Source organism: Centrocercus urophasianus, unplaced genomic scaffold (genome assembly GCF_019232065.1).
Source record: "Centrocercus urophasianus isolate 14NV4802_14NV808 unplaced genomic scaffold, USGS_Curo_1.0 seq_53, whole genome shotgun sequence".
Taxonomy (NCBI): Eukaryota; Metazoa; Chordata; class Aves; order Galliformes; family Phasianidae; genus Centrocercus; species Centrocercus urophasianus.
Genome location: NW_024885122.1, coordinates 771,162 through 795,061, shown reverse-complemented (window position 1 = coordinate 795,061; position 23,900 = coordinate 771,162). Strand labels below are relative to the sequence as shown.

General features: G+C 46.3%; 1 protein-coding gene across 3 annotated transcripts; it reads left to right on the top strand.

Moving 5' to 3' along the window:
• Positions 1-2,077: 2,077 nt before the first annotated feature.
• On the top strand, positions 2,078-23,884 carry PIGU (phosphatidylinositol glycan anchor biosynthesis class U). 3 transcript variants are annotated; one of them, XM_042835508.1, is made up of 13 exons: positions 2,165-2,220; positions 4,491-4,544; positions 5,153-5,217; positions 6,447-6,506; positions 7,459-7,521; positions 8,845-8,954; positions 10,636-10,736; positions 12,677-12,774; positions 14,857-15,011; positions 15,482-15,625; positions 16,871-16,995; positions 18,889-19,031; positions 22,067-23,884. In XM_042835508.1, exons 4-13 carry the CDS (start codon positions 6,504-6,506, stop codon positions 22,178-22,180), a joined length of 1,056 nt encoding a protein of 351 aa, XP_042691442.1. In that variant the 5' UTR covers positions 2,165-2,220; positions 4,491-4,544; positions 5,153-5,217; positions 6,447-6,503; the 3' UTR covers positions 22,181-23,884. The 3 variants fall into 3 exon arrangements, with proteins under 3 accessions (XP_042691441.1, XP_042691442.1, XP_042691444.1); XM_042835507.1 differs by lacking the exon at positions 4,491-4,544 and having other exon boundaries at positions 2,078-2,220; XM_042835510.1 differs by lacking the exons at positions 2,165-2,220; positions 4,491-4,544 and adding an exon at positions 2,399-2,611.
• Positions 23,885-23,900: the final 16 nt, after the last annotated feature.

The window sequence follows — 23,900 nt, the reverse complement described above, 5'->3', positions numbered from 1 at the left end:
ACACTAGTTTAGATAATTGTTACTTTAGGATCTGATTCATTCTTTCTACTTTCTCAGAACGGGTACGGAATTTGCAAGATATGCCTAATTCTGTCATTAAATTCTGTAAAACTCCAGAAGTGACTTTCCCAGTCAGAATCTTGGTTCTCAACAATCCCATATCTGGGAATTATCTGTTCCAAAATGATTTTAGCCACTACTGTGGCTTTAGTGGAGTTGAAAGGAAAAGCTTCTACCCAACCTGTTAGGTGGTCCGCCGTGACTCTTCCCACCATGGGGAACTGGGTGAAGTCAACCTGAACACTTTGGAATGGTCTTAGCCCTGGGTTTCACCTACCCAGGGGTTGGTTCCAGAGGGCTTTCTTAAGAACCTTCTTACAAATCACACACCTGTCACAGACTTGTTTGACTACTGTAAAAATTTCTATACACCCATACTTTCGCAATACGGCATCACATATCATCCGAACGCCCCTATGACTTCCTGGATGTAAGATGGCTACAATTTCCCTCATCACTTGTTTATTCAACATCTCTCTTCCATCAGGGACTATCCACCTTCCTTCAGACTCCTTTGCTCCCAACCCTTTAAAGAACCTCCTTTTCATTGAACGCCCTTCTTTCTGGAGAAAAGGGTATCTCAAGTGTGAAATGATTTGCTGTGACTTCTGGCTGCAAGATTGCTTCTCGGGCCCTTTCACCTGCTGGTAGATTCCTTAGGGCAATGACCAGGTTCCCCTTCTGATCTCCTTTCACACGAATCACTGCAATTTCCACAGGTAGCATTATTTTCCAGGATCTATCTAATGAGCTGCTCATTGGCCAATCCCTTCCCCTTACTGTTAACCAGTCCATGTCCCTCCCATTTCTTTTATTTCATTAATCCTCCCATCAACAATCATTGCACCTCTTCCCCTGCACCATTCTTGAGGATCCATCTATAAGAAAACAATTCCTCTTTGCCAACGAGTACATCCTCTAAATAAGTTCTCACTTTAGTTTGGTATTCTATCAGCTCCAGGCAGTTACGCTCTATGTCTGACTTATTCCTTTCACCCTTCCACAGGAAGGTAGGTGGATTCAAACACGATTCCTCAGGTAACGACAAATCGCCATCAATCTGCACACCAATCCCCACCTGATTCATATTCTGGCCAGAATACATGCTGCCCTGAAATAAGTTCCTTTGTCCAAACAAAAAACACAATAATGAATCCTTTTTCCTTCATCTTTTCCCCAGTCACCGGATTTTCCTCCCATCTCCGCATCCTTCCCAAGGGCTACCAGAGGAGCGTTTCCCAGGGCTTTTCTTCCTCTCTCCGAGGCCCAGCATTATCACTCCCCATAACTCCCCAGACTTCTCTTTCAGTTCAAGTCTAAATCTTCACCCTTCTCTGGCCGTGTCCCTTGCAGGGTAACGGAATCACAGATCCAGGCTCCTCGCTGTCTCTCAAGAGCCTCCCCAGCCCGCAGTGACACCTCACGGCCCTTACCTCGCTCCGTGACCAGAAGGACGCAGCAGCTCCAGTCCTACCGCCCACCACAAGCTCTGCTTCCTCGCAGCCCGTCCCACTTCTGACCTATCACACATCCCGCCCCTGATTATCGCTCCCGTTCCCTGTGCTCCCGTTTAGCTCTTCCCTGTTAGCTGTGCTGGGATCAGCTCTCACACTTAGCCCTCCCTCTGCCTGCCGTTCGTCGCACAGATCCGATCCGCTCTAACGCATTTCCCGATGCTACTGAAGAACGCAGTTCTTTAAGCTCGGTCCCGAGCCGCAACGTGTCGGTACGACGATCCCTCAGGCACTCGGTCGCACAAGCTTCGTTCTTGTGCCGTTACGCAAAACCAACATTCCCTCTCCCACAGCTCCCGTCCGGCACCGGCTCGGGATCCCCGCAGCGCCCGCGAAGCGCCCCGCCCGGCCCGGCGCAGGGCTCGCCGTAGTTTCCGAGCGCCGTAGGGAGCGGCGGCGGCGGCGCGGGGCGTTCTGGGAAGCGTAGTCCGCCCGGCCGGGCCCCGCATTGCCGCCCCGTTCTACGGCGCCGCCCGCGAACTACAGCCGGCGGCGGGCCGGCGTCTGCCCGCGAGGATGGCGGCTCCCTTGGTGCTGGTGGTCCTGGCGGCCGTGACGGTGCGGGCCGCGCTGTATCGCTCCAGCTTCGCCGCCTTCATCGCCGAGCGGGTCGAGGTGGCGTCGCCGTTGAACGCCTGGAAGCGAGGTGAGGCTCCGCGCCGGTCTCCGCGGGCGGCTGGACGGGCCGAGGCCGGCAGGCGGGCGGGCGGCTGCCGGGACGCGGAGCCCGGAGCGGGGCTGGGGCGGCCCTGCGTGGGCAGGGAGGAGATGGGAGAGCGTCAGCAGCTGTGACCGAGTCGCCTCCGTTGCGCTGTGACCGTGCGGGCGCCGCGCCGTGAACCAGGCCGTTCCGGCATTGCTGCTCGCTGTTCCGCTCTCTGTGTTCACTTGTGGCCTCACCTTGTTACCAACTCCGGATCCGAACCCTGTCTGAAGACCGAGCAGCGACGTAACCAAGGCTTTTCTGTGACATGCATCATCAAGGCATCTGAGCCCAGAGCCAAGCATAAAGACTGCCCATGGGAGATAATATCCAGGTACCATGCAGGTGAAATTACCCGCAGGTTTGGGGCAGCATACAGTGGCACAGCGTAATAAAGGCCAAAAAGCATGAATGCATTTGATGATCTTTAAAGCACTTCATAGGTTCAAAACACAGCTCCCCAGACTGCCCTTACAGCAACGGATTCCTTCTAAATCCCACCTTAGATCATCAGACTGTGCCTCCAGCTGGGAAGGAGCCCTGTCTTAGGGGCCTGAGCTGGAGGGCAGAAATGGAATCTGCTTCTTGAGCATATCCAAAAATCTTGAGCTGATCCAAAAGCCTCTTGTTGCTCCCTGTAATCTGTTCATTTCTCCATCTCGTTTTATTCGTTTGAGGCCTCTACACATAATGAGGTAGCGTAGTTCAAATTGCACTGTAAGCCTCTCAGGGATCTAGTTATCAGCGTACCCTGGGGATCCACTCCTGAGGGTGCAGGTGCCCATCAAAATTGAATGCCTCTCAAGAACCATCTTTTAAAAACAGGCTATCCACTGTGTGACAAGCAGGTGGGGCAGAGGGCTGCCTGGCTGAACGGGCAAGAAGAGAAAGTACACAACCTCTGGAAGAAAGTTTGGCTTCACAGGGAGAGTGTAGAGCTGCAGTTCACATCTACAGAGAGAAAATGAGGAAAAACAAAGCTCAATTTGAGTTGATGTTGGCCAGTGTGGTGTCAGACAAGAGGAAAGGCTCTTTTATGTGTGTCAGCAGCAAGACGAGATCTAAGAAAGCACTGGACTGATACTTGATGAAGATGGTCACTTAATAAGTAGGCATGAGGAAAAGGTGGGGGCATTTAATGCTGTGGAAACAGTGACTTTCCATCTGTGATGACTAAAAGGATGCACTTGTATCAGCAGAATGTTCGGAAGTCTTTGGGGCCTGTCAGGAGTGAGCCCAGAGTGCTGAGGGGTGTTACTGTGGGACTCCTCCCAGCAATTTACCAAAGGTACTGGGAATGTGGGGACTGTGGTCAAAGACAGCCAGCATCACACCCACCCACCAGAAGGACACAAGGAAAGAGCCAGGGTCCTCCAGACCTGTCAGTCCAGGGAGAAGTGATGGAGAAGACTGCCCTGGGGGCTACTGAAGGCACTTAAAGAACAAAGCTGGTATCAGGCACAGTCTGCAGGTGCTCATGAAGGGGAAGTCCTGCCTTGTATTTTGGTGACCTCATATACCATGAGAAGGTCACCTGCTTGGTGGATGAAGGGGAGGCAGTGGAGGCAGTTTCTCTGGATTTCAGTGAGGCCTTTGTTGCTGTCCCTCATGGCATCCTTTGACAGATTGTTCAGCTGTGTGACAAATGGCTCCATGCTGCACTGGGTGATGAACTGGCTCAGTGGTAAAGCTTTGAGGGCTGTTGGCAATGGGGCTGCACCTGCCTGTGGCCTGTGGTCACTAGCACTGTCCTCTGGGCTCAGCTTTAGGGTCAGTCTTATTCAAACAGTTCTGTCGGTGACCTGGGTGTGGAGTGCATCCTCAGCATGGCTGCTGATGGCACTGAACTGGGAGGTTGCTGGCTCCCTGGAAGGACGAGAGGCCTTGTAGGGGATGTGGACAGGTGGGAGCATCGGGCCGTCACCAGCAGCATGACGTTTGACAAAGGGAAATGCTGTGTTGTGCAGTGGGGACAGAGCAGTGAGGACACAGGCACGGCCTGGGAGCCAGTGGCTGGAGCAGCTCAGCAGGAAGGGGCTGGGGGCGCTGGTGGCAGCACGCACAGCAGGAGCCAGCAGTGTGCCCTGGTCTCTATTTCCCAGTCAGCAAGCTAAGTTCAACTGCATCTTGGGAACCAGGTCCTTAGTGTGCCTAGTGGCTGTTCAGGTGGACAGACATTTTCTTAATGAGAGCTCCCCTTCTTCCCTTTTCAGCTCCTGTCACTGCGTGTGTGGCGTCACACAATGTGTGATATCCCTTCAGTTGAGGTCAGTGCCCCAGCAATGTCCCCTCCCCACCTTTTGCCCACCCCCGGCCTGCTAGCTTTCAGAGCTGTGGAGTTGATGCTGTGCCAGTGCTGCTCAACAAGAGCAAAATGCCAGTGCTGTATCAGCACTGCTCTAGTGGCAAGTGCAGAGCACAGTGGTGCATGGCTGCTGGGAGCATCAAACCCCTCCCTGCCTGGCCCAGCACAAGGGATCAGGCTGTTGGACTCGATGATAACTGTGGGTCTCTTCCACCTGAACTCTTCTGCTCTTCCAAGTTTTCAGTCAGAATTATTTCTCCAGTGTAGATACCACATGTCACATAATAGGTGACTTAAAATCAGTAAATACATGTGATTTATAAATACAGATAACTGCAAAACATTTCATCTCTTAACATCTTGCGTTGTCTGAAACAAATGGCAGGACTGCAGAGCAGAAGTTAGAAGGCAATCAATTCTAGCTGATGGTTGCTTGTGTGAGATTCTGTGCCTCCCGTTCAGATGGTGGTTCGGTGTGAGATTTTTATGAGCATAGGTGTTTTGAGAACTATAGTTTTTTTTCTCTTCCAGCACTGCAGGATTCTAATGCAGATTTCTTTTATGTTTCAGTGGTCGAAGGATTAGCTCTGCTGGATTTAGGGGTCTCACCGTATTCTGGAGCTATTTTTCATGAGGTTGGTATGCATGCTTTATTTTAAACATGATATTCCAGCAGCACATTTCTTAGTCTTATTGCATGTGGATTGGCAAAAGATGATGGACTTATCTTGTCCCAAAGATTTCAGAAAATGTGGAGTTGTGTCTGCAAGAGTTCCACACAGTGAGGAAATGTAGCTCACAGTTCTCAGAACAACTGTTGAGAGCAAATGATAGACACTGTGGTACTTGTGGTGGGTAAGGAGAGTCCAGAATAGGAGAAAACTCTAAGAAATAAAATGCTTTGTTCCTGTGAGTAGAGGCAGGAGCAGGGAGATACAGAGCTGCTGGCAGTTGGAATGTAATTCTGCTGCATAGCAGCATCTTGGGTTTGAGCGCAGTCATGCATTGCTTATTCCTCATTTTGGAAAGCAAGTTGTTCCTCCAAAGGCTTTTGTCCCTTGAATGGCATTACTGGTATGAAAAAACACTTACACGTGGTGTCACCTGCGTGTGTCTCACGCTTTGGGTGTCTCTGAAAATTTGTTTCTTTTCAGTAAATTTTTTCTGAAACAATTTTCTCCCAGACCATGAAGTATTTATGGATGCTTAGTTATACCATCACATTATGTTAAAAGTATTTTAAAAGAATTCTATTTTCTCACTGTGAAGACCAAATTTTACACCATGTGAACGTAATACCTCCAGATTAAGCTTTTCTGTCAAAGGAATAATTCAGAAACCTGCTCCTCTACTTGCCCTGGAACTACGGGGGTATGAGAATAACAGAACCACTGCTTTGTTTTCACATGCTTTCTTTTTACTCCATAAATAGCTTGCCTAACCAACAGGCTGAGCAGGGTGACCAGCTGTGTAGGAAAAGCTTTCAAAAGACACGGAAACAACCTGAAAAAAAGAGATTCTCTAGAAAAAAAGAAAAAAAAGATTTCCTGAAACTTTTCTTTTTTAGTTCTGTTGCAGCTCTACCACTGTGCTGTAGAATTGAAAGTTGGGAATAGAATATAATTTTCCAAGTTGGCGTGTCTTTTATAAAATGTGTTGAGAACTTTGCAAAGAAAATATTCAGTGAATTGTGGTTTGGTTATCACTTCACTCCAAAGTAACAGCCTGGGGAAGGAGGCTGAGGAAGGTCAGCTTTTGCAGCCTCTCACTGCGCTGCTTTGTTTTTCTCCTCGAATTTCGGGCTGGTTTGTCCAAATGGAGGTGAGCACTGTTTGACATGGATTTCTCTTCTGCTCTCTCTTAGACCCCACTGATAATATACCTCTTTCACTTCCTGATTGAATATGCTGAATTGGTCTTCATGGTGAGTGCCCCTGCAAAGCTGCTCTTGAAAGGTCCCATTCTGTGCAACGCTGAGCGCGACTTTCCTTTTACTCCTGCAAGCATCAGGGACCTTCAGACTCCCCGTAGTCCAAATTCCTGTTGACCTCACAGTTTGATTTTAAAGGCAGCTTTGCATGTACAAACCGAAGTTCAGGCTTTTCCCTTGCTCTGTAAATTCTTTTTTTTCTTCTTTTTTTTCTTTTTTTTCTTTTTTTTGTTTGCTTGTTAGTTCTTGGCTTGTTAAATATCCCCTCAGTGGGACAGGACGCTGACATTTGGTTTCACATTTCAAGGTTTACCTCTTACAGGTCAATCCCTGTGTTGCCACATTTCTCATTAAAACCCACTGCTGAAATCCAGGGCCATAAAGAGAACAGAGATGGCTCAGTAATCTGAATGTCCCTTGTTGTAAGCTGATCTGTGAGTCCTGTGTAATTCAGAAGGACAGAAATCACATAGCTGGCTGCACATACCACCTGGTGGAGCCTCTGTCCCCAGCTTCCCTGCTGGCAGGTCTGTAGCAGGGCTAGCAGCCATCTGGGTTGTGCTTACACCAGTTCTTCACTGCTGCTTCCTGTGAAGTGCAGGACAGCTATAGGCACTGTCGTGCTGGATTCATGGCAGGTGGATTTAGCCAGCTGGGCACTGTCCTGGTGTTGCCATGCCCTGATAACACCGATTCGTTTTCTGTTATCCCTGCAATTCCCCATTCTGTTATTCTGCAAATATTGATGTCTTTGATACATCCCATGGCTTCTGTTTTCATTGGTGGGGTGTGACACACCACAGTGTGCACAGATCAGCAAGCTAGTTGGCATTTTTAAAACTTGTTTATTCATTAATCAAGTCAGATCAGAGCCCTTTCTCAAGTTTGCAGAAGAGTCCAATATGTTTTTCTTCATTCACTTGTTTTACTTAATTTGCTTTTTTAGATAACAGATGTACTAACAGCTGTCGCCCTTTACTTGGCCGTCCAGGACTACAACAAAGTTGTGGTAAGCTGACTTGTCAGTATTGCAGGTCCTCTTCTCCAAGCAAGTACAAATATCTTGTGCCAGAGAAACTTGTCTCATAGGATGCAGCATCAACCAGTCCTTGTTACCAAGCAGATTTACTTACTTAGCAGTAAATCTGAGCACATCCCTTGGATATATAAAAAAAAAACCAACACAACATAGGGACTAAATGTGGTAAACCAGCTAAAGTACTTTAAATTCTGTTGTGTGCATATTATAGGGTGAAGCAAATTAACTTCCATAGCTATTGCACAGTATGTGAATGATGATTGCTGCAGTATTGATTCTTTAATCTGAAAGGAATTAAAACAATTTAAAAATTCCTCAGAATACAATATCCAAAGAAATGCTGATCTCTCCAGGGTTGTGATACCCAGGAGGGGTGTGAGAATGTAAAACGTGTACTGAAAATTCACCTTTGGTTGTTGCAGCAGTTTGAAGTGTGCAGAATTTAATTGCTGAACTATTGATTTGTCCAGCCTCTGTCACAATCCTCCATACATTTTGTAGCTAGAAAGTGGAATGTTTTATCCTGAACTTGCCTTCAAGATAAAACATGGCTTGTGTTTGCACTCAGCATGAGTTAATAGACAGACTGGAGAAGTGTAAAGGAAGGACCAAATTTTTGTAGGATGCTGAGGAGACATATGTTGTTGTGCAGAGAAAGATGAAAGTTCAATACCAAACATGACTTGTTCTATTATGTATTATTCTATCATATTTTTCTCTTACCTATTTTTGGGGGTGAATGATTTCTCCCAGCTTCCTCTAACTGTGTAAGCAGTGCTGTTCTCCCTGTTGTCCCAGAGGGGCAGTGGTAGAGCACTAATGTGAACAGGGAGGCTGCATTGTCCACAGCACTGTGTGATCTCCCATCCAGCTTGTTCTTTGTCCTCTGAGGTTGAAGAAATAACACAATAGAACTGCTGACATGTAAAAATCCGTGTGAGTTATTTCACTTGTTGAGAATTTATTGTCAGTGTCCTCTCCTTTTGTCTCACCACAACGTAGTTCAGTAAGCTCATATTTCGGATTTCTCCTTTGTCTCCATCAAAAGCATCAAATACAAGGTATATTGGAGAGAGAGCTTTGGGATCTCTGGAAGAGGTTTGACATAGGGATATCTACCTTCGAAATAATCAGGATGGCACAGTTCTGTGTCTTGGTTTCTCTGGGGCTTGTGTGTTGAACAGTGAGGTTACAAAGTCAACTGACGTATGTTCTGTAGTACTGGAGATCCTAACTGGTATGAAACAATTACTTTCCTCACCTGACAGTCTTTGGTCATTCTCCCTTGTTCAGTTCAAAAAGCAAAAGCTCCTGATAGAGCTGGATAAATATGCACCAGATGTGGCTGAGCTCATCCGGACGCCCATGGAAATGCACTACATCCCCCTCAAGGTAGCACTGGTGTAAGTATTGCTTCTTTCCAATTGCAGTGGGCTGCTTTGCTTCTTCTGCTCTCTGGATTTTTCTTTCTGATTCAGGACTTCCACATTTGCTGAAGATTTTTTTTCTCATAAAATCTTGCATTTCCTATTCCACATAAAATTCCCAAATACTTGATTTTAAAGCGAATGCTTTCCTGAACGTATGGTGCCAACAAGCAGATTTACTCAGTGCACTCAGCAGCATGAGGTCAGCAATTGCTGTGAAGAGTCTTGTGTCTCCATAGGCGACTTCCCATTTATTTTGTCAGTACACTGGTGTAGGCAGAGCTGATTCTATGCCAAATATCTCAGATGTCTTTTCAGTCAGGAGAGTTGGCTGCACTCAAGCAAGATGTTTTTTAATATTTCAAGTTGCATTTCCCAGAATTGTATGTATGTATGTAATGCGCAAAGACATTCCAGGTTGTCAGTTTAGTAAAGTCACGTGTTGGTGTTTCTCTGTATTTTAAATGTGTTCTGATCTCAGAAAGCTTCAATTAAAATATATAATATACAAGCAAGATATATAGCATAATATAAAAGATTTTTTTTTTTCCATGAGGATTTTGACCTAAGTAAATCATTGTCTTAAATTATTCTGTGTCAAAGAGAGTTTTCCAAAAGAAAAGTTATTTTTTCTCACATGAATGTTGTAAATTTTCCAGGGTGAGGAAGGTAGAGTTTTGCCTTTCACATTCACAAAGCGCAGGCTGCTCTGTGTTTGTCCCTCACACTGGTGCATGTTCTCATAGGAAGGCTGTCATTAAATCACACTTCTTGCTGTGGCCTTTCTGTCTGTGGGAACACGGGCAAAAGCGAGCTGGCACTCAGGGGTGGGAGCAAGGTTTATGTAAAAAGGCAATTAGGAAGTCATCAGCCTTGTCCGCTTATTAATGTGACTGATGTAGCTGTTACTAGGGGCAGCATCCCATTATCTTGCTTATTGTATTGCTAAGCCTTCCAAGCACGTTTCTGGGCTTTGAACCTAGCTAATGGAGAACACTGTGTAAACCACCCCCAGAAGCTGGCAGCCTTGAAGTGCAGCTGCGTTCTGGAAGGTGAAGGCGTTCAGGGCTCACTGTCTTTCAGTAACTGCAGTTAAAATGGGCCGGATTTCATGGCTGGCATTTCTGTGCTCTGATTATGCCGTGGGGAGCCTGCGTGATTGCTCTGCCAGGCTGGGAGTGCATGGGTGCAAACGGTTTGAGGGAAACTCCCTGGTCATGCACCAGAAGGGTTTGTGTCCGTCTTGCTTTCTTCTTCCTGCTGTTGATTTCTCAGAGCCAGTAACTGTGAAAAGCAGAAAGCTTCAGATCCAGTGGGTCTGGGTCTGGCTGGATAAATGCACAGTCTTTCCGAAAAGCAAGGAATGTTTTTGGTGGTCATTTCATAAGACAGAATTTGGCATTTTAGAAATCTTCCCATCTCCTTTTTTTCCAGCGTGCCCTCTGTGGCCATGGTGCCTCAGGCTGCACTGCAAAGATCTGGGTTTTGCTCCAGATAGAACCACCTGTTCGCCTGAGTGAGTTTGGTGATGAGAGGAACCCATAGCATGTAAATAAACAAAAAGAAATTGCAAACTGCATCTGGTTTTCGTTTGAATATCTCTTTAATTACCTCCTTTGAATGATGTAAATGTAACTTGAGCTTTGTCCCTTTTCAGCTATCTGTTAAACCCCTACACTGTGATGTCTTGTGTGGCAAAGTCCACCTGTGCCATCAGCAATACTGTCATTGCATTCTTCATTTTGGCTACAATAAGAGGTAACACAATAAACAAAAAGCCTTTCTTTATATCTTTCTGTCATGATGAGAAATAACATCAATGTAGAATTTTACAAAAATGCTTGCTACAGATATGTGAGTGGGACACATCAGGTCCTGGTGGGAGCAGTGTCTCAGTTTGACCTGAAGTCACAGGAGCCCAAGGTACTATAAGTCAAAGCTTCCCTTTGTCTCAGTGTAACTTGGAGTTTCTCCTCTAAAAACCTACCCACTTTCCTGGCTGACTTCACGTGGTTTTCTGTTTATGAAAAAATCTGTCTGTGTATAGAAGCACGTAATGCTCTGCTGCTCTTTCTTTTGTATGTGAGTATGCACCCACAGCATGTACACCATGAGTTTGTGTTTGAAAACCTGTAACTTCTACTTACAAACGTAATGTGGGATTGAAATTAGCTAACTGAGCTTTGGGGAAGCAGAAACAGTAAAACAGTAACCAAAGACTCACGGAGCTCCATATGGCAAAATGGCTCTTTCACTTTGTACCAGTGTTAAGTGAGGCTTCTGTTTGTTTTGTGAACCCTCAGTGCTGAAGTATGTTAGCATATGTGATTTGTACTGGGCATGTAAGTTTTAGGAGTACATTCGGGTCACATGAAAGGTGGGTCTGATCTCTTTTGTGGTCTCCAGAAGTGCCCAGAACCAGACATCACAGAGGAAACTGCTGGATTGTTATTAGGAGTATTTCCAAAAGAAAGATTTCCTCCATTGATTAAGTCATTGAGGCAGGAGGGGTTTCCATTTAGAAGCATTTCCAGAAGCCAATGTGTGGGATCCACTTGGTTAACCTGATTTTTAGTTCACTGATACTGTGGGACTTACAGCTGTGTCACATTCAGACCTGTAGCTGCTGTCCCCCTTGTCTCCTCCATCACTGGGAGTGTGGCAGCCTCTAGTGTTTAAGCTGGGCAAAGGGAGAATATCAGATAATGACTCATTTCTTTATATGTATGCAGAATTTAACAATAAAATACTGAGTTTAATTAAAAAATAATTTAAAAAATATTAATTGGGTGGTTTGTGTTTAGGAAGCTAGAACTGTAGAGCAGAGGCAGTTCATTGCCAGGTGATGCTTTTGCAAGGTGGAAGCAGGGAAAAGCTTACTGAGTGTTTGATGTCAGTGAGTGGGCACAGGCTGACAGTCAGCCCAACACACTGAGTCAAGGTTCTTGTCTTCCAGGCTACATTTTTACAGGTAACTTTCATAAAGTGTTCCAAGGTGGAAAGCTACAACCAGGCTACTGCACTGGGTGCTTGTATTCTTTGTTGTGCACCTTTTGGACTTGGTTTCTGGCGTTGGCAGTTGGGCAGTGAGCACATTCAGCAGTTAGCTCCACCTGTCACACCTCACAGAAACCTTCCTTGGTAAAGACACTGCTGGTTTTAAGACCACGTGGGAGACCTGTGCCAGTTCTTTCTGTGTCTCTCTGTGTTCTGGTATCTGTAAAGTAGGACCGACGTCCCTTCATTCCTTCAGCTGCAGATTTTCACTGCACTCTTTCACAGAGCTTTGCTGAGGTCCCTGACACATTCTGATGATGAGTGGCACACACCAAAGAGCTGTTTCTTGCGAATATGACTTAAGTGAATGCATTCCCACAGATAAACAGAGCCATTGTGACCTAAATGTAGACTTATATATAGACTGAATTACATGAATCTCTTTGTGTGTGTGAATTGTAGGAGATAGAAACCAGTGAGTGGTTCTTACTCATACACATCATTGTCTGTTCAAAATGTAGATAAAAGCCCACTCTCCAGCACACATTCTGCTAGCCTTCATGAGGTGTTCTGATACTTATAAGCCATTGCAGAGGGTTATGAATTTCTTCCCATTTGGATTTCCTATCTGCGAATTTGTTTATGTTAAATATCCCTTACAAATAAACTCTTTTTTTTTCTTTTTTTTTTTTTTTTTGTAGGTAGTGCCTTCCTCAGTGCTGTGTTCTTGGCCCTAGCAACATACCAGTCACTCTACCCCATCACGTTGTTTGCTCCAGCACTGCTTTACCTTCTACAGGTAGATGATTGCTAACTGTTGATCTCTGTTGTCTTACTGTAGGTGTGCAGCTGCAGTTCTTTGTGTTGGGAGGAGAGCCTTAGAAAAAGTAACTCTCTCCTCACACCACTGAGAGTTTAAGTTTAAAGCCTTCATGGAGATGCCTGTGTGTAGAGAAAAGGAAGTGGAAGCAGTCTACAGATTGCCTTTGGCTTGCCTGAAATGTGTGCTACTCTTTGTGTCACTCTTCGTGACAACAAGGATTTTAGGCCTGGAGAATTTCCTTTGACATGGCTCGCTGCATTTGAATGAAGAGTTGTGTGTTCAAAAAACTCAGAAATTTTTCGTTTAAGTCAGAAGATGTGCTTGTGCAAGCAGCTGGTTGTCCTGGTGCGTTCTTCCTCCCCATTATCAGGGCTGAGGGTGAGCTCTTGCAGGGCTGACCTTGGTCACTTACGGGTGCACAGCAGCTCAACAGATGCTGCTCCAGGCACAGCCACTCCAGCAGGAGACTGGTGGGCACACCTGTAGGCATGGGCAGGGTTTAAAGCTGAGGCAGCTGTTAGCCAGCCAGTGGATCCATCTAACCGTGCCTGCATGCTTCCCCCGACCTCTCTCTTAGCTCTTCTGGTGATGTTGTAAACAGTGAGTTAACAGAGAGTCAGAATTGATGAGCACTGATAATTTGCCGGTCTGATCCTGATGTGGGGTTAAGGAGAGGCTGTAACTACTAGCAGAAGACTCTTATCTCACATTCACAGATCACTTGGTGATCATTTTGATGATTTTTACCATCTGGAAGTCCTGCTGTTAAGTCTTGGTACTTCATTTAAGTCTTGGTACTTCATTTAAGTCTTGGTACTTCATTTTTTTTAGCTAATCTTTATGAGTTCATCACAACCTGTTCTGAAGTCTCTGAGCTTCAGAAAGGGATGGAGACTCAGTTCTTGTCCATTCTCTTTTCCTGACAATCTCTTACTTTTTTCAGGAGTTTGTCTTTTGCTACTCTTTGCAAGACTACAATTTCAGCAGAGCCAACGTTGTTTTTCAGTTAATTTTCAGGAGCATTTATTTTATATGTTGCTACCATTTTTTTCCAAATTCAGTGTGAGCTGTGTTTCCTGTTGGCAATAGAAAAGTACAAGTGTTGTGTCTGCAAGCAGCAACGAGTGCTTTGGTGTTTAAATGAGTGATTTGTGACTGACTTTAAAGCAGAGCAGGCTTGTGTGTGTTCTTTTATCTATATTTGTAAATGATCTTTTGTGAATTCTTTGTACAGAGTTAAATAGCTTTTCTCCAGCACTTTCCAATCTGTCCTGCCAAAAATCCTTGGTAAATTTGCTCAGATTGTTCCAGCAAATTGTGTTAAATGCACTCTAACTGAGGAAACAGAGCGTGCTTTCCCCAGAGCCTGTGCCAGTTAGAGTTGGCCAGCACATCCTGCCAGTGCAAACCCCAGTGCCAAATGGAAAAGCGACATCAGTGCCTTGGAGGTGGAGAAAGCTGAGCAGTTCCCAAGGCATCGCCCCTGTGTATACACTTGTCTTTACAAATGCAGCTGGGATTTCAGATCTTTTGGAGTGAGGTGCCTGTATGTGTGACAAGGGCTTGTTGCTGACCTTTCAGGGTATGTGGCAGTGGAAGGGCTGTAACAGTTGTCTTCAAGGAACAACCTTGTACAGCAGCTCTGTTGTGCTGAGGAACCCATCAGCTCTCCTCTTTCCCTAATTTCAGCAGAACATGAGCACAGTCCATGTGGTAGGAGCTGCCATCACAGGACAGTTGGTCATGGAGCATGCCTCTTGGTCACCTCAGTCAATGGAGGTTCATGGAGGAGAAAGCTGGCAGTGGAACCATATCGTAGGCACACAAAAGCAGAAACTAAGCAGAAACTGCCAGGCTGGACACTTCAATTTCAAGCACAGTTCTGGAAATAGAACTTAACTGGAGAGCACACTGTGCTTAAAGCTGCTCGTCTCAGTGCAGCAGTGCCGGTGTTTGGTGCTTTCTTCCGTCAGTTTCAAATGATGTTCTGAACTCTTGGGCTTTCTTGGGGCTTTCCAACTGATGAGGAATATTTGCCTCCTTGTGTTTTGTTTTCAGCGTCAGTTCATACCAATAAAACCAAAAAGTAAAAGCTTCTGGCTCTTCACCATGCAGTATACAGCCTTGTACCTGTGCAGCCTGGTGGTGATCATCTGCCTCTCCTTCTTCCTCCTCAACTCGTGGGATTTTATCCCGTCTGTTTACGGGTTTATGTAAGTATAAGAACTCTTACCAGATTTATTTTGCTCCATATGCATCACACTCATGTCTTGCTCCCTGCCCTAAGGAATATGTGATCTGTGATTTTACTGGCAACACACGAAAAGTATGTGTGGAGAAGGCCTGCCATTAGCCTGATCCTGTTAATTAAGCAACAGCAAGATTAAGGAAGACAGGAGATGTTTTCCACTGATTAGATCGGAAATGGATTTGATTATTGAGCTGCTGTAGTTGTGGAGTTTCCAACTCTGGAGTAATGTCTGCTCAGGAGTGGTTTAAATCCTGCTGGGGCATAGGAAAGGGTTAATCCCTTTCGTCTCCAGATTTTCACCTCTTTGACTTCTTTTCCACAGCATTAAAATATAGGCCCTCCTTTCAATAGCACCCAACACTGAATTAATGTTACAGAAGCAGTTACATGGAGAACAGCCAATTAAAAATTATGTTTCTTTTTCAATTTCAGCCTTTCTGTTCCAGATCTGACGCCCAATATTGGCCTTTTCTGGTACTTCTTTGCAGAGATGTTTGAACACTTCAGTCTTTTCTTTGTATGTGTGTTTCAAATCAATGTGTTCTTCTACACCATTCCCCTGGCAGTAAAGCTAAAGTAAGTATGTTTCTTCATTAGCTTTCTAATTCTCACAGTCATGCAGTGGTTATAAGGCTGACATCGCAGTCTGAATCTATGAGCATGAAAAGGGCTTTTTTTAATGGAGCCTAGCTTCCTCATTTCCCAAAGTTTTACTCTTCCCCTCTATTATGTTGTGATGGAATGGAAGGGGAAATACCTCTTGTTCAGCCACGTATCACAGGAGTGGTTGTGCTCATTAAACTCCATCTAGAACACTGCCTCTAGTTTTCAGCTTCTCAGTAGAGAAGTTGACAACAGGAAGTTGACAAGCTTGAGCAAGTCCAGTGAAGGACCACAAAGGTGGTCAGTGGGCTGGAGGGTAGAGAGGAACTGAGGGACAGAGCTGTAGTCTGCAGAATGAAGGTCTTAGGGAATGTCTGATAACAGCCTTTCAATGCCTAAGAGGAGGTTTCTGAGAAAATAGAGTCTTTTGCAAAGGTGTACAGCAGAAGACAATGGTTGTAAGTTGAAAGAAAGGAGATTATAACTGGATATAAGGAGAACAGTTTATCACTTTGGCAGCAGTCACAGATTGGAGTAGGGCACTGTGGTTTGGAAACCCTCCTTGGAGGTTTTCTAGGTCTCACTGAACAAAAGCCCCAAGCAGTCTGGCCTGAATTCAGCATTGACTTTGCTCTGAGGAGCAGGTTGGACTGAAAAACACACAAAGTCCCCTTCTCACCAAGGCTATGGCTGAGAAACGTACTACTGGTGTACAGCCTTGGAAAGCCTCGTTGCTGTCTTAGTAATATGCACTTAGATTTGGAGATGGAAATACCATTTTCCTAAACCATGTCAGGTGTCTGTGGGGACAGCAATCACTCCTGCCCCTGCTGGAACCCCATCCTGCTGCTTATGTGTGTGGACAGCTAAAAGCAGCCTGTGGACACAGGCAGTAACACATGACTTTCTCTTGCAAATTCAGCATAAGAAAATGCCTGCATACGGCCTGAAATCAAGATGCTTGGAGTGCTGTAGGGGAACTGAGGGGAGGGGCTGCATTTTCCAACAGGCTTCTGCAGCTGAGAAAATGTGCATCCTCTTGTGCTGCTTCCCTGCAAAGCAACTCAGTCTGTCCCACCCAGCACTGAGAGGCTTGCTTGCAGAGAACAACAGGGTCTTTAGAGCCTGACCCACAGTATGTTTGTGCTCTTGCTGATCTTTATTTCCATTCCAGAGAACCTACTGCATCCTCTTAACCCTTTTGTCTTTCTGTTCCAGGGAACACCCTGTGTTCTTCATGTTTGTCCAGCTCGCAATCATTTCTATCTTCAAGTCCTATCCCACAGTGGGAGATGTTGCACTGTATATGGCTTTTCTCCCAGTCTGGAGCCACCTTTACAGGTGTAAGTTCTTTGTGTTTGATTGTTCTCCTCTGGAATGGGAAGCTGTCAGTCCAGTAACTGCCACCACTAATCCAAATCCAAACCTGTAGGCTCTTGTAGCCTCCTGTGAAGGAAACCTTGATTGCTGGTGATAAATTCTCTACCTTATGTTTGGGATTAGGGTTGGAAGAAGTCACATAAGGAATTTTCATTTGTGCGTTACCTTCTCCTTCTCTCAAAGTTGTTCTGAATTAAGATATTTTTGTAAGAACCTCTTACAGTGCTGTAGGAAGGATGTGACTTGTGTCAAGTACATTCATGCTGCCCATTAAGGCTATGTAATTTGACTGCTGCTCCTGCAACTGATTAGTCTACAGGCCTTACATACAGTCCCACACCTTGCAGCAGTTCTTTGGTTTACATGTGCTTGTTTGCTTCAAGTGAAAGCAACTGAATTACGTCAGTTGAATTTGTCTTTTTTTTTTTTTTTTTAATTCTCACCTCTTTGTTTCTGTAAGTCACCAGAGAGCTACCTGATGATTTTCAAGCTCTGACTGTAGAACCTGCTACAAGCCTGCCAAGTGTAGTTCTTCTGCAAGCACTTTATAAATGTGTTTTCCTGGTGTTACTTGCCAAAGTCAGCTTAAACAAACAGCTTTCACCAGCGCCGTCAGTCTGCCCTGAGCTTTTACTGCAGCCTCCTCTAAACAGAGTTGGGTTGGTGTAAGGCAGCCAGTCTGGCTGGTAGCAGGAGACATAATCACGAGTAAAGAGAGTTTGGGTATGTTGGGTTTGACGCTCATCTTCTGTAGCATCAGTAGTAGGGAGTGAGTGGGGCATTGTCTGACTTGGAGACCATCCGCCCTATTGGTTTCAGACTAGTGAAAGCTAAGGCCAAAGCAGCTGCAATAAATTAGGGCAGGAAGCCTCAGGTTAGCCCTGAGCGTGCTGCAGCCATATGAGGTGGCATACTTCTGGAAATCCTAATTCAGCTTCAGTGAGCTGCGTGTTCCAAGCACACAGAAGGAGGGGAGTGTGAGCGTGAGAGGGACAGTCACCTGTTACCTGCTCCCATCCCACAGTGAGTGAACAGAACTGTGGAGCAAGAAGCTTGAAAAGATAGACGTGGAGGTGTGGCAGTGCTCATCAAATGTCACATAGCTCCCTCCAGCTGCAGAATGATTGGGATTCTTTTTGTTAACTTCAGGGACGTTGGCTGAGCTACAGCCAGGCACAGCAAGACGACTGCCAGGATAAAGTATGCAGAAAACAAAATCTCTTCTGGCTTAGTAGTTCCGAGCTCTTTTCGACAAAGTTGTGCTTGCTTGTTGGCCATTTGATACGTACATCCTCATGCAGGCTAATGGATTCTGGCTGCACTTCCACCTCCTAAAGGATTCTCAGACCTATATGAATGTTTTCCTTGATGGTGCTTTAATTTCCTTACCATCTCCTCAGGCAGTATGTCTTTTTCCTTTGGTCCGTGGGTTCGCTTTTTGTCCAGATAGTCAGCTTGATGGGGCTAGGGATTGGCATGCTCTGTTTTCTGAATCTTGATGCTGATGGAAAGACCCTTCTCCAAACTACTAAATGCTGTCTGTAGGGTAGACACGAAGAACACAGAAGTCCTCAGTGGAAGAGTTGATCTTTGGAAGTGCAGAACCTAGAAGGAAGGAGCTACAAACGAAGGGGCCACAGTCAAGCAAGGGCAGAATTGTTTATTTTAAAGAGAATGTCTTATAAAAGCTTCCCAGGGAGTTGTCCAAACTGTAAAAGTTTGGTTGTTGCAGAGAAGTGTGAGTTGCCAAGTGCCTCTCCCCACCGCAGAGAGCCGAGATGCCCGTGCTTGTTGCATGAGCAGGGCAGTTCAGTAATGCATAATGCTAACTGCTTTTTTTTTTTTTTCTTTTGCAGTCCTTCGGAACATCTTCATCCTGTCATGTATGCTCATCGCCTGCTCCCTCCTGTTCCCTGTTTTGTGGCATCTCTGGATTTTTGCAGGAAGTGCCAATTCCAATTTTTATTACGCCATCACGTTGACTTTCAACATAGGGCAGGTTAGTAGAGTGAAGGAAACCAGTGAGTAATTCTGCAGGATGTGCCTGCTCTTTGCACCCCTTATCATCCTGCATAGCAGCTTCCCACTTCTCTGTTCTGGCTGAAATCTGCCTCACCTCACTTTCTGGCACACTAACAGGAGAGAATTCATGTGGTATTTAAACTACAGCTTAATACACCACAAGTTACACAATGCAATGCTTGATAGCAAAGGAAAAGCATTTCAGTATGGCAGGGTAAATAGCACTTGTGATAAAGAGAGTAGAGAAGGGAAAATGGAAAATAGTATAGGGCACCAGCAGTGGAACCCCACAGCAGACAAGTGAGAACTGCTCTAACACTGGGCATGGCACCAGATTTTCACCTCATTGAAATGCAGGGCTTTGGGCTTGTGCAGGCCTTGCTCTCCCTCCTTCTCTCAGGGCTGTTCCCTTCTACTTGTGTGACTTCCACTGGCCTCAGGAGAAACAGAGCTTAGCAATCCTGGAGGATGAGGTCTGATATACCCAGCTGCTATGACCTTTTTTAAGTCCTTCCTCTTCTCTGCTACTTGATATGGGCTGCAGATACTCCCCACGTCCTGGAACAATTTTATGTTCATTTCATTTTAAAGTTGATTTTTTATGTACCTCAGCCATTCACATTTGTCTGTGTCTCCTACGTCTTCTAAAACTAAAGGAGCAGTTTTGCCAGAGACTGGATATCCCCAACCCCTTGTTAAATGGGAATGAACACTGTGCTGTAAAACTCTGTTCTGTAAAAGCAAGAAGAGGGAGTAGAGTGAGAAGAGAGATCATAGAATCATAGAAAGGCCTGGGCTGAAAAGGACCACGATGATCATCTAGTTTCAACTTCACTGCCATGGGCAGGATTGCCAGCGATTAGACCAGGCTGCCCAGAGCCACATCCAACGTGGAAGGGGGAGATGGAGATGCTAATAAGAAGGGCTCTTAGGAAACTGTAGTGATTCAGTAGCTCTCTAACCATGTCTTGCTGAGGAGTGAAAGGAATGGTAAAACTTCCATGTGATTTGACCGAAAAGGATTGTATTTCCTACCTGAGAAAATCATAGCAGATCCTGCAAGGACTTGTGCTTTGTGCCAATGCAGACAGTGAAAAAGTCTCTCTCTTGATTTCCTTGTGAGAAAGAACTAGCCTTCATCCCTGCCAATCCCAGTTCCTTCTTTTCCCATTAAGACATCTGCAGAAATATTTATTTGAAAACAAAATCAACTAGTAATAGTATTAGTATAAATGGAGCATCTCATGTAGTCAGTAAAGCAGAACAAGCAGACAAAATAAGCTCTGCTGTTCACCCTTTTCTGTGAGCACCACTGCCTTTCTCTGTTCTCCTTCCAACTTTCTTCTCTGAGCCCAGCAGTGTGCAGCCCTTTTCTCTCTCCCTTGGATTTCACTCCATCCTCCATATCCTCCCTTTCTGCCACTGAACCTTAAAGACGGGCAGCTGCCTTTAACAGTAGCTCGAGCAGGCTGGCTGTGCCCTCCTCCATCCTCTTAGCACTGCAGCATACTTAGATGAAGCTGTCTCCCCAGTGTGAGTTCCCCAGGTGTGTCACCACAAAGCAAGTTGCTAATGGCAGCTGGACGTTAGGACGGAAATTGGTTTGGCACTGAAAAGGTTTCCCTCTCTGGTTATGTGATGCTGTTTTCAGATGGAGAGGAAGGGTTGCACTGTAGGAGGCTGAATGACAAGTGGCATTACTGATGCATCAGGTCAATTAGAATGATAAAATCCTAAAGATTGGAAAAGAGCTCTAAGATAATCTAGCCCAGTGTCAACCCATCCCTGCCGTGCCACTAAGCCATGTCCCGCAGTGCCGCATACCCTTCTCTAGTGAACCTCCTGGGACAGCAACTCTGCCACCTCCCTCGGCAGTCAGTTCCAATGTCTGATCACTCTTTCTGAATAAATTCTTCCAAATACCCAACCTGACCCTCCCCTAGTGCAACTAAGCCCACTACTTCTCATCCCATCACAAGTCACCTTGTGACTTTCACAGATAACCTCACCTACAGAGACAATAGTTCCACAAACTGTCCAAAATGTATGACGAAAGCAGAGGCCGACTCTCCTTACTACAGCGTCTCCCCTGAGCCTCTTCTCCAGGCCGAACGATCCCAGCTCCCTCAGCTGCTCCCCATAATACTTTTGCTCCAGACCTCTCACAGCTTCACTGCTCTTCTCTGGACACACTGCAGGTTTTTCTGGCAGTGAAGGGCCCAACAGTGAGCACAGCGCTTGAGGTGTGGCCCCACCAGAGCTGAGTACAGAGGGTCCATCACCTCCCACGCCTGCTGGCTCTGCTGTTTCTGACACAAGCCAGGATGCCATTGGCCTGCTTGGCCACCTGGGCACGCTGCTGGCTCATGTTCAGCCAGCTGTCCGTGAGCAGTGCAGGATTGTCTGCCTCATGGAGAGGACAGGACAGCAGGGAGGCAGAAAGTGGTGGAGCTGCTCTTAGCCACTTGACTTTTCAGCTCTTCCCTTCAGCCCTTAGTCTGGTGTAGATCATTAGACTATTAAAACTTGTTTGCTGAAGCTAACCTCTGAAGCTGTGGTATTTCTGCCACTGCCTGGAAGATTCTTACCCTTCCTGAGTAGAAATGGCAACAGAAAAACAACCACAATTTAAAAGTACTTAATTGCAGTCTGCAGCAGGAGACTTGGAGCATTTGGGTTGAGCTGCATGACAGCATTTGCATGGAAGGAGTCCTGTGGTGAGGCTTAGGGGCAGTCTGTAAAGCTGCAGCACAGATGGCCTGCTTTTGTCATACATTTTGGACCGTTTGTGGAACTATTGTCTCTGTAGGTGAGGTATCTGAAAGCACACCGGTAGTAAAATAATTAGATAAATTAAAGCCTCCCTTGGTTTTGTGCAGTCAGGCAGTGGCTAAGGAGTGTTCACAGGATCACAAAGCCTTGTGATGAACAGCCTAGGAGCTTCTTAAACCCCTTTGTCACAAGTGTGTCCTGTTGGTTGCATCCCTGATGTGTCTGATCATCTCTCTGCAGATCCTGCTCATCTCGGATTACTTCTATGCCTTCCTCCGGCGGGAGTACTACCTCACTCATGGACTCCATCTGACAAGGCAGGATGGGACAGAGGCCATGCTTGTTTTGAAGTAAGGGTTGAATCCACTGTTTGTTGGGCCATGGACTACTTTAAGGAACGTGTGAAGCTGGGTATATATGGGGTGGGTGGGGAAGGTTCCCTGGATGAGGTCTGGCTTTGGGGATGATACCTACCGAAAGAATGGGCTGCGGTTCTTCTGGGAGCACCCTCTGCAGCAGTGGACACAGTGCAGGCTGAGAGCTGCAAGAGCTGCAAGAAGAACCTTCACCGGAGAATCTCCCTTCTTCCTTCAGCTGTGCTTTTCACTGAGACCTCAGCCATCAGTTCTGGGCAGTCCAGCAGGAACTGGAGCAAGCATTTGAGCTAAAAACAGGGCTCAATCTCTGGACCAGAAACTGCTCAGACCATTAACTGTTTTCTTTATGTCACTGCTTCTTGAAAATGTTTGCTTCTCCTGGAAATTTCCCTATCACAGCTTTTACTGGTAATGCTCCTGTTTGACACGAGAACATCTGGGTGCCTGTGCCAAAGGCCTGCCTGCTGTTGCGGGTTCTGGAAAAACCGTGTGCTCAGGCACAGGGGCAGTTTTTGAAGCAAGTAGGTGAGCAAGGATGGATGAGCTGTTGGAAGGAGGAGCTGCTGCTGTGGGAGCTCTTGGCGCTCACGTCACTACTGAGAACTGGAACTAGAGGAAAGCAGGAGCAGGGGACAGTGTGCAAGTGTTCGACCCCTTTATGAGTAGATGCTCCCTTGTGAAGAGCTGCAGGGAATCACAGCAGGCTCTCAGAGGAAGAAACACTGCTGTGCAGATAGTCTCCTACTGCAGTGTGGGTAGTGGGTAGCTGCTCTATCCTGTTGAGTGGATGCTTCCTTGTGAGGAGCTGCACAGAAACGTGGCAGGGTCTCAGAAGAAGAAACGCTGCTGTGCAGGTAGTCTCCTACTGCTCCTTATTTCTGTGTGTTAACAAAGCTTGGCAATGCAGGGCTTGCACTACACTGTTGTGATAGCTTGGGGCAGCAGCACACACATGAAACAAGCAAGCTGCCTGCCTGGGCTGGGGACCAGGAGGTGTCAAGATCTCCCTACAGACCAAACTCAGAAGGTGCCTTGGACTCCACTGTTACAGAGTTGTTGGGCTCCAGGTGTTTCACAGCAGCTTAACCATACGGATAGTCACGGCAGTGTTACACTCTTGCACACGCAGTGAAGGTATCTTGTTGCTGTGTGTGGAAGGCTCTGTAACATGCTGTCCTTCAGCTCCCCTGCTGCTTTCCCTGTGTTCACACCTTTTCTCCAGAGCTTCTGCTGCTGCTGACCCCATGAATGTGACCCACCGAGGGAACCCCCAGGGCTCTGCTGGTTGCACGTGGCACTGGGCCATTAACCATAGTGTTGAAAGCCTTCTGCAGTGCTGGGGCAGGGAGCGGCCGCTGCTCCTCACTCATGCTGAGAAAAAAGCAGAAGGGCTGGTGGTTTGTCAGCATGGAAACAGGACTGCCTGGCCCAGAGCAACGGAGAGAGCGCGTTGTGCCCAGGCCCTCCCCAGGCGGTTTTATGAACAAATCTTGTGGTTTTTTTTAACAGTTAAAAATTTTGCCTTACTGCACTGCTATTAGCGCTTTTGCCGGGGGGTGTTACTGTGAGTCCGGCTCGGCCACCCCATGCTGCAGCCCTGGGCCGCAGGTCGCGAAAGCAGGGCTGCTCCGGGCTGCCCCGTGCGGCATGGCAAAGAGCACAATAAACTGTGCAAGTTTTAGGAGTCGTTTGCCTGC

What these genes read in the sequence shown, in the direction of transcription:
- PIGU (XM_042835507.1), top strand. Translation starts at nt 2,091, where the DNA reads ATGGCGGCTCCCTTGGTGCTGGTGGTCCTGGCGGCCGTGACGGTGCGG. An exon ending in ATGCTGAATTGGTCTTCATG is followed by an intron (nt 6,507 to 7,458) that starts GTGAGTGCCCCT and finishes TTGCTTTTTTAG; the next exon opens with ATAACAGATGTACTAACAGC. An exon ending in AGGACTACAACAAAGTTGTG is followed by an intron (nt 7,522 to 8,844) that starts GTAAGCTGACTT and finishes TCCCTTGTTCAG; the next exon opens with TTCAAAAAGCAAAAGCTCCT.